Source organism: Nerophis ophidion, linkage group LG03 (assembly GCF_033978795.1).
Source record: "Nerophis ophidion isolate RoL-2023_Sa linkage group LG03, RoL_Noph_v1.0, whole genome shotgun sequence".
Lineage (NCBI taxonomy): Eukaryota > Metazoa > Chordata > Actinopteri > Syngnathiformes > Syngnathidae > Nerophis > Nerophis ophidion.
In genome coordinates, this window is record NC_084613.1 from 42,871,703 (window position 1) to 42,884,323 (window position 12,621).

General features: G+C 40.0%; 1 protein-coding gene across 2 annotated transcripts in view; it reads right to left on the bottom strand.

Moving 5' to 3' along the window:
• Nucleotides 1-410: 410 nt before the first annotated feature.
• Nucleotides 411-12,621, bottom strand: part of lg03h14orf180 (linkage group 03 C14orf180 homolog) — a 49,638-nt gene continuing 37,427 nt past the window's right edge. The window contains exons 9-10 of one of the 2 annotated variants that reach the window (XM_061895265.1): nt 8,352-8,375; nt 411-8,178 (exon numbers count right to left, since the gene is read on the bottom strand). In XM_061895265.1, the coding sequence (XP_061751249.1) occupies nt 7,973-8,178; nt 8,352-8,375 (230 nt within the window). In that variant the 3' untranslated portion in view covers nt 411-7,972. The remainder of the gene's footprint in view (nt 8,179-8,351; nt 8,376-12,621) is intronic. The other variant, XM_061895266.1, reaches the window with a different exon arrangement.

Here is a 12,621-nt window from a genome sequence, read left to right on the forward strand (position 1 = left end):
ACATTTACTTGAGTAACTTTTGGGATAAATTGTACTTCTACAAGTAGTTTTTATGCAGCATACTTTTACTTGAGTATATTTATAGTGAAGAAACGCTACTTTTACTCCGCTCCATTTATCTACAATCAGCTTGCTACTCGCTACTTTTTTTTTTTATCGATTGTTAATGTTTGTTTTGGTTTATGACAGGGCTTCAAAGTAGGATCTGCGCATGCCTGCGTTTCACCAATCACATGCAGTCACTGGTGACGTTGGACCAATCAAACAGAGACAGGTGGTCACATGACCCGACTTAAACAAGTTGAAAAACGTATTTGGGTGTTACCATTTAGTGGTCAATTGTACGGAATATGTACTGAACTGTGCAATCTACTAATAAAAGTATCAATCAATCAATCAATCAAAAGTGTAAAGGAAAAAAATACACTTTTTATTTCAACCGTACTTCCCGTCAAAAGCCTAAAGACTGATCGCACAGTTCCTGTCTTCACAATAAAAGTGCCCCTCCATCGCGCCTGCGCTAACAAAATAAGAGTCTCCGAAAGCCAGCGCAAACAAGCTAGCAAGCTACGGAGTTTGCTGCCAATGTATTTCTTGTAAAGTGTATAAAAACAAATATGGAAGCTGGACAAATAAGATGCCAAAAACCAACGACTTTCATGTGGTATTAGACAGAAAAGAGGAACTTTTTTTCTCCTCCATTTGAAAAAGTGGATGTGAAAGGGAATAAGCGGTAGCGGTAGAAAATGGATGGATGGATGTTATCAGCACTAAAATGCAAGTCATCAGAATCAGGTAATACACCAACTTATATTCTTGTCTTCATGAAAGATATGAATCTATATGTTAAACATGCATGTATATTCATTAAAATACCTTTAACATGTCAACAAAAACGGCAAAATAAATAATATACATTTTATACTGTATATATAAATGTATATATATATATATATATATATATATATATATATATATATATATATATATATATATATATATATATATATATATATATGTATATATATACATATATATATATATATGATATGTGTGTGTATGTAAATGTATATATGAGGTAGATCACCTCGTCTTGGTCATTTATTAAGTATTTGATTAACGTTGAAAAACTTATTGGGGTGTTACCATTTAGTGGTCAATTGTATGCAATCTACTAAACAAAGTTTCAATCAATCAATCAATCAATCAATGCCTATTGAGCCTATGGTGCTGTTAAGTTATTGTGGCTCAATGTGCCTTATTTTTTTTAATTTTAATGTGCTATTATTTAAAATATATTATTGTTTTAGTTTCTTAAGAGATATTCATGGCTCTGAATTTGCTCATTGCTATTTTTATGTTTTTGTGCATTATTTGTTGCCGTAATCAGGTTACTCATCAGTTACGCAGTACTTGAGTAGTTTTTTTCACAACATACTTTTTACTTTTACTCAAGTAAATATTTGGGTGACTACAACTTACTTTTACTTGAGTAATAAATCTCTAAAGTAACAGTACTCTTACTTGAGTACGATTTCTGGCTACTCTACCCACCTCTGGTTATTATAACGGTTTCGGAAGGTAAATTAAGTATTGTTGACCGTTTTTGAATGCATTTTTAAAGGGATTTCAAGGTAGAATTGATTCCTGCATTGCTAGTTACCTGGAACGAGCCAATTTTTACATGTTTGAGTGCAATAAAAAAAACGTTTGTCTTCTTGTCGCTCATGATAGTGAACGATAGGGACAATTCCAAAAAAGTGCAGTTCCCCTTGTCTAAACTAAACAGTTTATATAACTAAAGTGCAAATATATTTACAGCTTCACCACTTTAGCCATAATTTTAATTTAATTTAATTTAAATTGTTTGCGCTTAAGAAACGTCTCTATGACTTTAGCTGAGTTTTCTTCTGTTGGTTTGAGATTGTCGTAAGTGCCACAAGTGGTGGGAAGGAGTATCACAACTGAGCGCCGCTGCATCCCATACACACCAGAGCTGAGAAAGAGATTTATCTTTTGACTGCACTCTAGGGGTTGCACACGGCCTAACAATGGGCCCAGGCCCTATAGCTAAGAAACACTGCTTTAGGTGGTGCCACAAGAATGAAGGGGTAATAAATAAAAGATAATAAAATCACATTTATTTGTGCATAAAGCTGGCCTATGATGAGTTTGATCATTGAGAAAAGAGAAAAAAAGGACGAATAAAGTATATTCCTCATCTACAAACCCTGTTTCCATATGAGTTGGGAAATTGTGTTAGATGTAAAATATAAACAGAATACAATGATTCGCAAATAAATTTTAACCCATATTCAGTTGAATATGCTACAAAGACAACATATTTGATGTTCAAACTGATAAACTTTTTTTGTTGTTGCAAATAATCATTAACTTTTGAATTTGATGCCAGCAACACGTGACAAAGAAGTTGGGAAAGGTGGCAATAAATACTGATAAAGTTGAGGGATGCTCATCAAACACTTATTTGGAACATCCCACAGGTGTGCAAGCTAATTGGGAACAGGTGGGTGCCATGATTGGCTATAAAAAGAGCTTCCCAAAAAATGCTCAGTCTTTCACAAGAAAGGATGGGGCGAGGGTCACCCCTTTGTCCACAACTGCGTGAACAAATAGTCAAACAGTTTAAAGGCCTACTGAAACCCACTACTACCGACCACGCAGTCTGATAGTTTATATATCAATGATGAAATCTTAACATTGCAACAAATGCCAATACGGCCGGTTTAGTTTACTAAAATGCAATTTTAAATTTCCCGCGGAGTTTCTTGTTGAAAACGTCGCGGAATGATGACGCGTATGATGACGCGTGTTTGTGACTTCTCGGGTTGTAGTGGACATATCAGCCCAGCACCAGTTACGGCTAAAAGTCGTCTCTTTTCATCGCATAACTACACAGTAATTTGGACATCTGTGTTGTTGAATCTTTTGCAATTTGTTCTATTAATAATGGAGACGTCAAATAAGAATGCTTTTGGTGGAAAGCGGAGGATTGCAGCTGCCTTTAGCGCCGAAACACAGCCGGTGTTTCTTTGTTTGTTGTGAAGCTTTAACACAGAGCGGTCAAACGAACATGTTTCTCTACGTCAACCAGCTAGTTTTTGGATGGGAACATTGTGATATTAAGTCGGCTCTTACCGGAGACTTGAGTGGATTGTGTGACCTCCTCCTGTAGCTGTCAAAAAGGCAGCTGTGATCTTGGCTCCTCCATTGGCTTCTCCCGGAGACACTGGCGTTCACCGCAGCCCTCCAACTTTCAGGTATGACTTTATAATCTCACTAAAACACTATTAACACAATAAGCAGATAAGGGATTTTCCAGAATTATCCTAGTAAATGTGTCTAATAACATCTGAACCGCTCACACTGCCGTCGCCTTTTCTTTTTTTTTTTTTTTTTTGTGCTTCACTCTTAACTTTCTTCATCCACGAATCTTTCATCCTCCCTCAAATTAATGGGGAAATTGTCGCTTTCTCTGTCAGAATAGCTCGCACTGCTGGTGTCTATGATTGTAATCAATCTGAGGATGTGAGGAGCCCTCACACCGGTGACGTCACGCGCACATCGTCTGCTACTTCAGGTACAAGCAAGGCTTTTTTATTAGCCACCAAAATGTGCAAACTTTATTGTTGATGTTCTTTACTAAATCCTTTCAGCAAAAATATGGCAATATCGCGAAATGATCAAGTATGACATAGAATGGACCTGCTATCCCCGTTTAAATAAAACAATCTAATTTCAGTAGGCCTTTAAGAACAACATTTCTCAAAGTGCAATTGCAAGAAATTTAGGGATTTCAACATCTACATTCCATAACATCATCAAAAGGTTCAGAGAATCTGGAGAAATCACTCCACGTAAGCGGCATGGCCGGAAACCAACATCGAATGACCTTGACCTTCGATCCCTCAGATGGCCCTGTGTCAAAAACCAACAACAATCTCTAAAGGATATCACCACATGGACTCATGAACACTTCAGAAAACCGCTGTCACTAAATACAGTTCGTCTGTAAGTGCAAGATAAAGCAAAGCGAAAACTATTTATCAGCAACATCCAGAAACGCCGCCGGGTTCTCTGGGCCTGAGATCATCTAAAATGGACAGATGCAAAGTGGAAAAGTGTTCTGTGGTCTGACGAGTCCAAATTTCAAATTGTTTTTGGAGATATTCGTCATCGTGTCATCCGGACCAAAGGGGAAGCGAACCATCCAGACTGTTATCGACGCAACGTTCAAAAGCCAGCATCTGTGATGGTATGGGGGTGCATTAGTGCCCAAGGCATGATAAATAAATAAATGGGTTGTACTTGTATAGCGCTTTTCTACCTTCAAGGTACTCAAAGCGCTTTGACACTACTTCCACATTTACCCATTCACACACACATTCACACACTGATGGAGGGAGCTGCCATGCAAGGTGCCAACCAGCACCCATCAGGAGCAAGGGTGAAGTGTCTTGCTCAGGACACAACGGACGTGACGAGGTTGGTTCTAGGTGGGATTTGAACCAGTGACCCTCGGGTTGCGCACGGCCACTCTCCTACTGCGCCACGCATGGGTAACTTACACATCTGTGAAGGCACCATTAATGCTGAATGGTACATACAGGTTTTGGAACATTATATGCTGCCATCTAAGTGCCGTCTTTTTCATGGACGCCCCTGCTTATTTCAGCAGGACAATGCCAAGCCACATTCAGCACGTGTTGCAACAGCGTGGCTTTGTAAAAAAGGAGTGCGGGTACTTTCCTTGCCTGACTGCAGTCCAGACCTGTCTCCCATCGAAAATGTGTGGCGCATTATGAAGCGTAAAATAAGACAGTTTAGACCCCGGACTGTTGAACGACTGAAGCTCTACATAATACAAGAATGGGAAATAATTCCACTTTCAAAGCTTCAACAATTAGTTTCCTCAGTTCCCAAACGTTTATTGAGTGCTGTTAAAAGAAAAGGTGATGTAACACAGTGGTGAACATGCCCTTTCCCAACTACTTTGGCACGTGTTGCAGCCATGAAATTCTAAGTTAATTATTTGCAAAAAAATATATATCTTGTCTTTGTAGTGCATTCAATTGAATATGGTTTGAAAAGGTTTTGCAAATCATTGTATTCCGTTAATATTTACATCTAACAATTTCCCAACTCATATGGAAATGGGGTTTGTAATCTTGGCGTCTGCACAATAACGCCGACGTGGGGCATGCGGTGACATCAATGCTGGTAAAGGCAGCGTTTTTTTTGCAGTCTTAATTGAGCGACGATTGTGCAGGTGTACTTAATGTTGTGTCCTGATAAAGCTGTGTAATGTTTATGAAGTTTATTTCCGACCGTGTCTGGAAAAAAACAACAACTTCGAGGTATATATTTAAACAGTGTACATTTTCAAAAGGTACATTACGATATTTTTGGAGAAAGTGGGGCGGGGTTTCATTTGCAATCTGGGAATGCATCCAGAATTGAACATCTTGCAGACGCACTCAAAAAACAGGTTATACAAAATGTACACCAAAGCATATCTAATCTGGACCACAAAGAAGTCTTTCAAATGTAGATTTAAAACATCATCAGGCAGGGTTTGTGTCAGATGGGGGCACTTTACAGGCAGGATGTAAGTTTAGCTGCTGGGCCTCATGTTCATTACAGGGTCAAGAAAAGTCAATTGTTTCCATACTTATTATATTGCAAGAGGGTCCAGCACAAAGGGCGTCATTATAAAGGCCTACTGAAATGAGATTTTCTTATTCAAACAGGGATAGCAGGTCCATTCTATGTGTCATACTTGATCATTTCGCAATATTGCCATATTTTTGCTGAAAGGATTTAGTAGAGAACATCCACGATAAAGTTTGCAACTTTCGGTGCTAAAAGAAAAGCCCTGCCTCTACCGGAAGTCGCAGACGATGACGTCACACGTGTGTGGGCTCCTCACATATTCACATTGATTTTAATGGGAGCCTCCAACAAAAAGTACTATTTGGGCCGAGAAAACGACAATTTCCCCATTATTTTGAGCGAGGATGAAAGATTCGTGTTTGAGGATATTGATAGCGACGGACTAGAAAAAAAAAAATAATAATAATTTTTAAACGTGATTGCATTAGGACGGATTCCGATGTTTTTAGAGACATTTACTAGGATAATTCTGGGAAATTACTTATCTTTCTACTGTGTTGCTAGTGTTTTAGTGAGTTAAATAGTACCTGATAGTCGGAGGTGTACGTCCACAGGTGTCTTGACGCCAATGACTCAGGGAAGTCGACGGCAGCTTTATGGACGGCACAGGCTCAGCTTTTCTCCGGTAAGAAGCAACTTTTTAACACAATTTTCTCACCGAAACCTGTTGGTTGACATTCCGTCGTGATTCATGTTTGCTTGACCGCGCGCTCTGATCCATAGTAAAGTTTCACCTCCAGAAATTTTAAACAAGGAATCACCGTGTGTTTGTGTGGCTTAAGGCTAGAGCTTCCCAACTCCAGCTTTCTACTGTGACTTCTCCAATATTAATTAAACAAATTGCAAAAGATTCAGCAACACAAATCTCCAAAATACTGTGTAATCATGCCGTTAAAGCAGACAACTTTTAACTGTGTGTGTGTGCAGCGCTCATATTTCCTTAAAACCTGTGACATCTTGCGTACACGTCATCATTACACGACGTTTTCAAGACGAAACTCCCGGGAAATTTAAAATTCCAACTTAGTAAACTAAACCGGCCGTATTAACATGTGTTGTAATGTTAATATTTCATCATTGCTATATAAACTATCAGACTGCGTGGTGGGTAGTAGTGGGTTTTAGTAGGCCTTTGACCACTACTCTTTCCAGGGGTTGTCATCCATGAGCTTTGCCATGTGACAAAAAGCAAGCCATTTACAGACATCCTCCTCCTTACTTGGCATGTACTGTATTATAGCTGCCAAACACACTCTACATATCAAATACATCTGTACAATTAAATCAGATCCAACACATGTGCTCTTACAAAGATTTTGCCTTTACAAAGATACAGTAGGAAGGGGATTGATTTGGCTCCATTCGTCGCGGTTTATCTGACGCATGAAAAGTGACGGGTTTTAGGTGCCGCCAGATGGCAGTGGTGTTGAATATCTTTAAATGTGTTTTGTGGCAATTCCAACTTTGACCACAGCATTTGTTTCCATATAGAGAGGCGCTTTCCATCATTTTCAGCAAATTATTAACCCAACCCCTTCCTCTCACACGAGAGCCACCCACGCCTGGAGCCTTTTAAATCCCTTCCCTACTGTTATAAGGCAAAGCTTTGATTGACATAGTAAAATAAGTACTTATGTATACTTTTATTAATGTGGCGTTAAAGCCATAATCTCTGACAGTGTCAATAAAAACCCAACTTTTGATACAGCTCTTGTATTGGATCGCACAAATGTGTCTCAAATTAATATTCTTGAATGATCTAAGTGCACACACATTCCGTCAAAAAGGTTTGACAGCATATACTCAAGTTGTCTATTGTACCAAAATAATTATTTTCATTCATTGTCAATCACATCCTGTCGACAGTGATGATGAATCAAATCAAGAAAAGGATACGTGAGTGCAAATGTGCAAAACTGTCAGAAGTAGAATAGTAGTTCCATGCCCATCACTGCACTCTGCACATATTCAAAAGATAAAAGAAGCTCCGTGTTTTAATGTAAGACCGGTCCATCACCAAATATGCACCCAGTATTCCGCCACTAGGCTTTTTGTGACCCTTGGCAAGATTTTTTTGCGGCCCCATTTCCGTCTTGAACATTTTGAGGATTTTATTTTATAATTTTCTCATCGAAGTGAACAATCCAACTCCATCCATCCATTTTCTACCGCTTCCAACTCCTTAATGGAAATATAAAGAGTGCGCATCTATATGGACTTGAACCTTTCCACTCATGTGGCTATTGAGTGTTTATGCCCGGCCTGTGGCTGGTGTCCATCACTGCATGGTCAGCCATAACCAACAGCCCCACACAAGTTGCTTCATGTGCAACAGATACACAGCCAGTGACGCCTCCAGCTCCTCGCATGCCGGCTGCGGTCGCCGCCGGTCGGTGCAATACATGGCCACGCCCAGGAAGGACATCATCAGGAAGAGGCAGGTAAACAAGGCAAGGTGGGGGCGGGATGGCGTCACCTCATAGTCTAAACATATAAAAAAGAAGATTTTTTTATCATATTCATGGTTTATGTTATGTACACATGTTTATTTAGTCATGCTGATGCTTGCTAACTCCAGACGTGAATTATTAAAAAGCTGTGCTGCAGACCTTCCCTCATGCAGCAAGTAAGTCCGTGCACTTCCATACTGGACTTACCTGTGCTGTCAAAAGAAGGAATGTCTGTGAAGACAGACAAGCAACACGTCAGCGCAGGCAAAGAAAGCAAGCAAGGCAGTCTGGGAGCAGCGACACCCGCCTGCTCGATCCCAGGAGATTTACTATCTCTGCGGAGCAGACCGGGAGTGTGCTCTTTTGCATGCATAATTCATTCAGAGGACTAAATCACTTGCTTATGTTTGGGCAGTTCTCTGCAATGCATTACTTTTAATAGCATGCAATAGTAGAGATTCCCAGAGGGACAATGCGATACAACGCAACCTCCAGATTGCTTTTGTTCTTTATCTGCGATGTATTCATCCTTTGTGTAATGACATAAGGGTCAGTTTATAAAAGTACAGAAAAATGATTAGAAAAATAAGTGCTCACAAATAAATTCGGAGGACGCACCAAAGTCAAACAGTCCTTATGATCGCTCACTTTTTTTCCACTGGCAAAATAGGAAGTGAATTCTGTTCCAGAGTAAAACTGTGGCCATCATTATAAATACAAGTTATTACATTTGCAGGCCTTTTAAGTACACATTTTGTGTTGTGACTTTTTGACAGTGTAAAAAAAAGGTACTCCTGTCCAAAGGCAAAACCTAGTAACTCACTTCTAGCTGATTTTGAGAAAACAAAGGAAAACCGATCTATCTTGATACTGTCTTACAAAGATCTACAAAGTCATCAAACGTATAGATGTTTTCTTGAGCTTTCATTTTCTTGCCGATTGAGCCATGGATTGAATCTGCTCTCGTGAACGTGTGCCCTTTCTCCAGATATTTTATCACAATCTCGGGTGGGCCCCATTCTGCGTTTGCACATTGGGCAAGAGCCCTGTACAGCGTCCAGTTTTTATTTTGACCTCCACAGTTATCTGCCCAAAAGGGTATGCAAAGGGAAGAATCAAGAACAATACATTTAATGAAGGTGCTTGCAACGTCCTGGGCCAATCTTCCAAATATCCCCTCGTGCCATAATATCACATAATCAGGTTGACCGTCGGCCCCCATTCGTGCAAATGTCTCATTAAAGACAATAAGGCGACTGACAAACAAGCTCCGATTGGTCCCTTGAGATACTAGGTTTTTCTGTTGTATCTACGCGGTTATGTGGTAGTTGCTAAGTCTTGCCATGCGCGTAACAGCTTACTTAGGGAACAAATTAGAATATTGCATACACTAATGTAAAGCATATCACCTAGGAACTCCAAAATTATTATCAGCTCAAAATTGAGTTACTGGGATTTGCCTTTGGACGGGAGGGTAGCTATTACAAAAATAAAACATGTTCTCAGCGATATTTGACATGTATTTTTCTTAACTGTGCAAACAATAAAGTGACCATTGCATTGACAAAACATGCAGAAAGAGAATACTGCTTCTTTCTGGATTGTCCCTGTTTACACTGCATGTCGAATCTGATTTTTTTGGCCCTCACGTGACACAGATCTAATTTTTTTGACATTCTAAATGCTCCAAATCTTTTGTCATCTGATTCAGGCCACATCAAGAGGAAGTCCTTAATCCGATTGGAATTTGATCTTCTCAAATGTGACTTCAGTCTAAACACAATGTGATCTGAATGTGATGTATTTTGTCAGCTTTGGGCATTCTAAGTTGAAAGACAGTTGAAGAAAGATGCAGTCAGCAGCGAAAATGTATAATTCATCACAACACCCGGTTTCGGTTTTTAAGACAACCAAATTTCTGGTGCATCGCTTGTCAATAGTGTGCAAATAATAGGCTATATGGACTATAGGAATATATATTTTGATTCCAAAGAAATAGCGGTTGTTAAAAAAACGAGATTGACACTTTGGCGCATTTGCTTACAATTGGCGTTAAAAAATTAAAGCTCCCGTGGATCCACACTGATGTCCGTGTCTCTTCTACCTAACAACCATAAAAAGATTACAACCATCTCAATGTCATTACACTATAGACACATTCATACATCGTATTATTTTCATGTCAAATAAAAAACACTACTTTTTAAAGTGATGCTACTTTTATTTTATTTGGTTGTGGTAGCAACTGCCTCCCTGTCAACTTCCTTTGTTTTCACTTTATCAAACTCTGCACGGTCGAAACCACATTGGGGCATTTATGCTGGAAAAAAATCTGATCTGTGTCATTTGAGGGCAAAGAAAATCAGATTCGGCGTGCAGCGTAAACATGGCCAGGAACTGGCTTGAGGGTGGTTGGTCTGCACCCCTGGATGCAGAGAAGGCAGGCAAAGTGCAATTAAAAAACCTTTTAGCATGGACAACAAAACAAAAACAATGCATCAGAGCAGTACACCACAAATCATCGAGGCACAGGAAGCATAAGGCAAGCTATGCAGCACGTTGCGGTCAAAGGCAGGGCTAGCATAAGCTAATCAGGGACAGGTTAGGGAGCCAGCGCTCAGACCATTAGCTCTCAATTATTTTCTGTCAACCCTCCTCCCTGTTAAAGGGGAACTGCACTTATTTTTTGGAATTTTGCCAATCTTTCACAATCATTATGAGAGACATCACGACGGAAATATTTTTTTAAATGCATTCTAAATATTAAACAAATTCGATCAAACAGTCAGCTTACAATGGAGCCTATAGGAGCCATTCAATTGTGCCTCTAAAGCCCCTAAAAAAACATCCAAACACTTCTATTAAGGTTTTACATACAGTACATGATGTAAGTACAAACCCTGTTTCCATATGAGTTGGGAAATTGTGTTAGATGTAAATATAAACGGAATACAATGATTTGCAAATCCTTTTCAACCCATATTCAATTGAATATGCTACAAAGACAACATATTTGATGTTTAAACTGATAAACTTTTTTTTTTTTTTTTTTTTTTGCAAATAATCATTAACTTTAGAATTTGATGCCAGCAACACGTGATAAAAAAAGTTGGGAAAGGTGGCAATAGATACTGATAAAGTTGAGTAATGCTCATCAAACTCGTATGTACAACATCCCACAGGTGTGCAGGCTAATTGGGAACAGGTGGGTGCCATGATTGGGTATAAAAACAGCTTCCCAAAAAGTGCTCAGTCTTTCACAAGAAAGGATGAGGCCAGGTATATCCCATTGTCCACAACTGCGTGAGGAAATACTCAAACAGTGTAGGAACAATGTTTCTCAAAGTGCAATTGCAAGAAATATAGGGATTTCAACATCTACGGTCCATAATGTCATCAAAAGGTTCAGAGAATCTAGAGAAATCACTCCACGTAAGCGGCATGGCCGGAAACCAACATTGAATGACCGTGACCTTCAATCCCTCAGACGGTACTGCATCAAAAACCGACATCAGTGTGTAAAGGATATCACCAGATGGGCTCAGGTACACTTCAGAAAACCATCCATCCATCCACTTCCTACCGCTTACTCCCTTTTGGTGTTGCGATGGGGCGCTGGCGCCTATCTCAGCTACAATCAGGCGGAAGGCGTTGTACACCCTGGACAAGTCGTCACCTCATCTCAGGGCAAACACAGATAGACAGACAACATTCACACTCACATTCACACACTATGGCCAATTTAGTGTTGCCAATCAACCTATCCCCAGATGCATGTCTTTGGAGGTGGGAGGGAGCCGAGGTACCCGGAGGGAACCCACGCATTCACGGGGAGAACTTGCAAACTCCACACAGAAAGATCCCGAGCCTGGGATTGAACCCAGGTCTGCAGGACCGTCGTATTGTGAGGCAGACGCACTAACCAACTTCAGAAAACCACTGTCACTAAATACAGTTCATCACTACATATGTAAGTGTAAGTTAAAACTCTACTTTGCAAAGTCAAACCCATTTATCAATAACACCCTGAAACGCCGCCGGCTTCTCTGGGCCTGAGATCATCTAAGATGGACCGATGCAAAGTGGTAAAGTGTTCTGTGGTCTGACGAGTCCACATTTCAAGTTGTTTTTGGAAATAATCGACATCGTGTCATCCGGACCAAAGGGGAAGCAAACCATCCAGACTGTTATCGACGCAAAATTCAAAAGCCAGCATCAGTGATGGTATGGGGGTGCATTAGTGCCCAAGGTATGGGTAACTTACACATCTGTGAAGGCACCATTAATGTTGTAAGGTACATACAGGTTTTGGAACAACATATGCTGCCATCTAAGCGCCGTCTTTTTCATGGACGCCCCTGCTTATTTCAGCAAGACAATGCCAAGCCACATTCAGCACGTGTTACAACAGTGTGGCTTTGTAAAAAAAGAGTGCGAGTACCTTCCTGGCCCGCCTGCAGACCAGAACTGTCTCCCA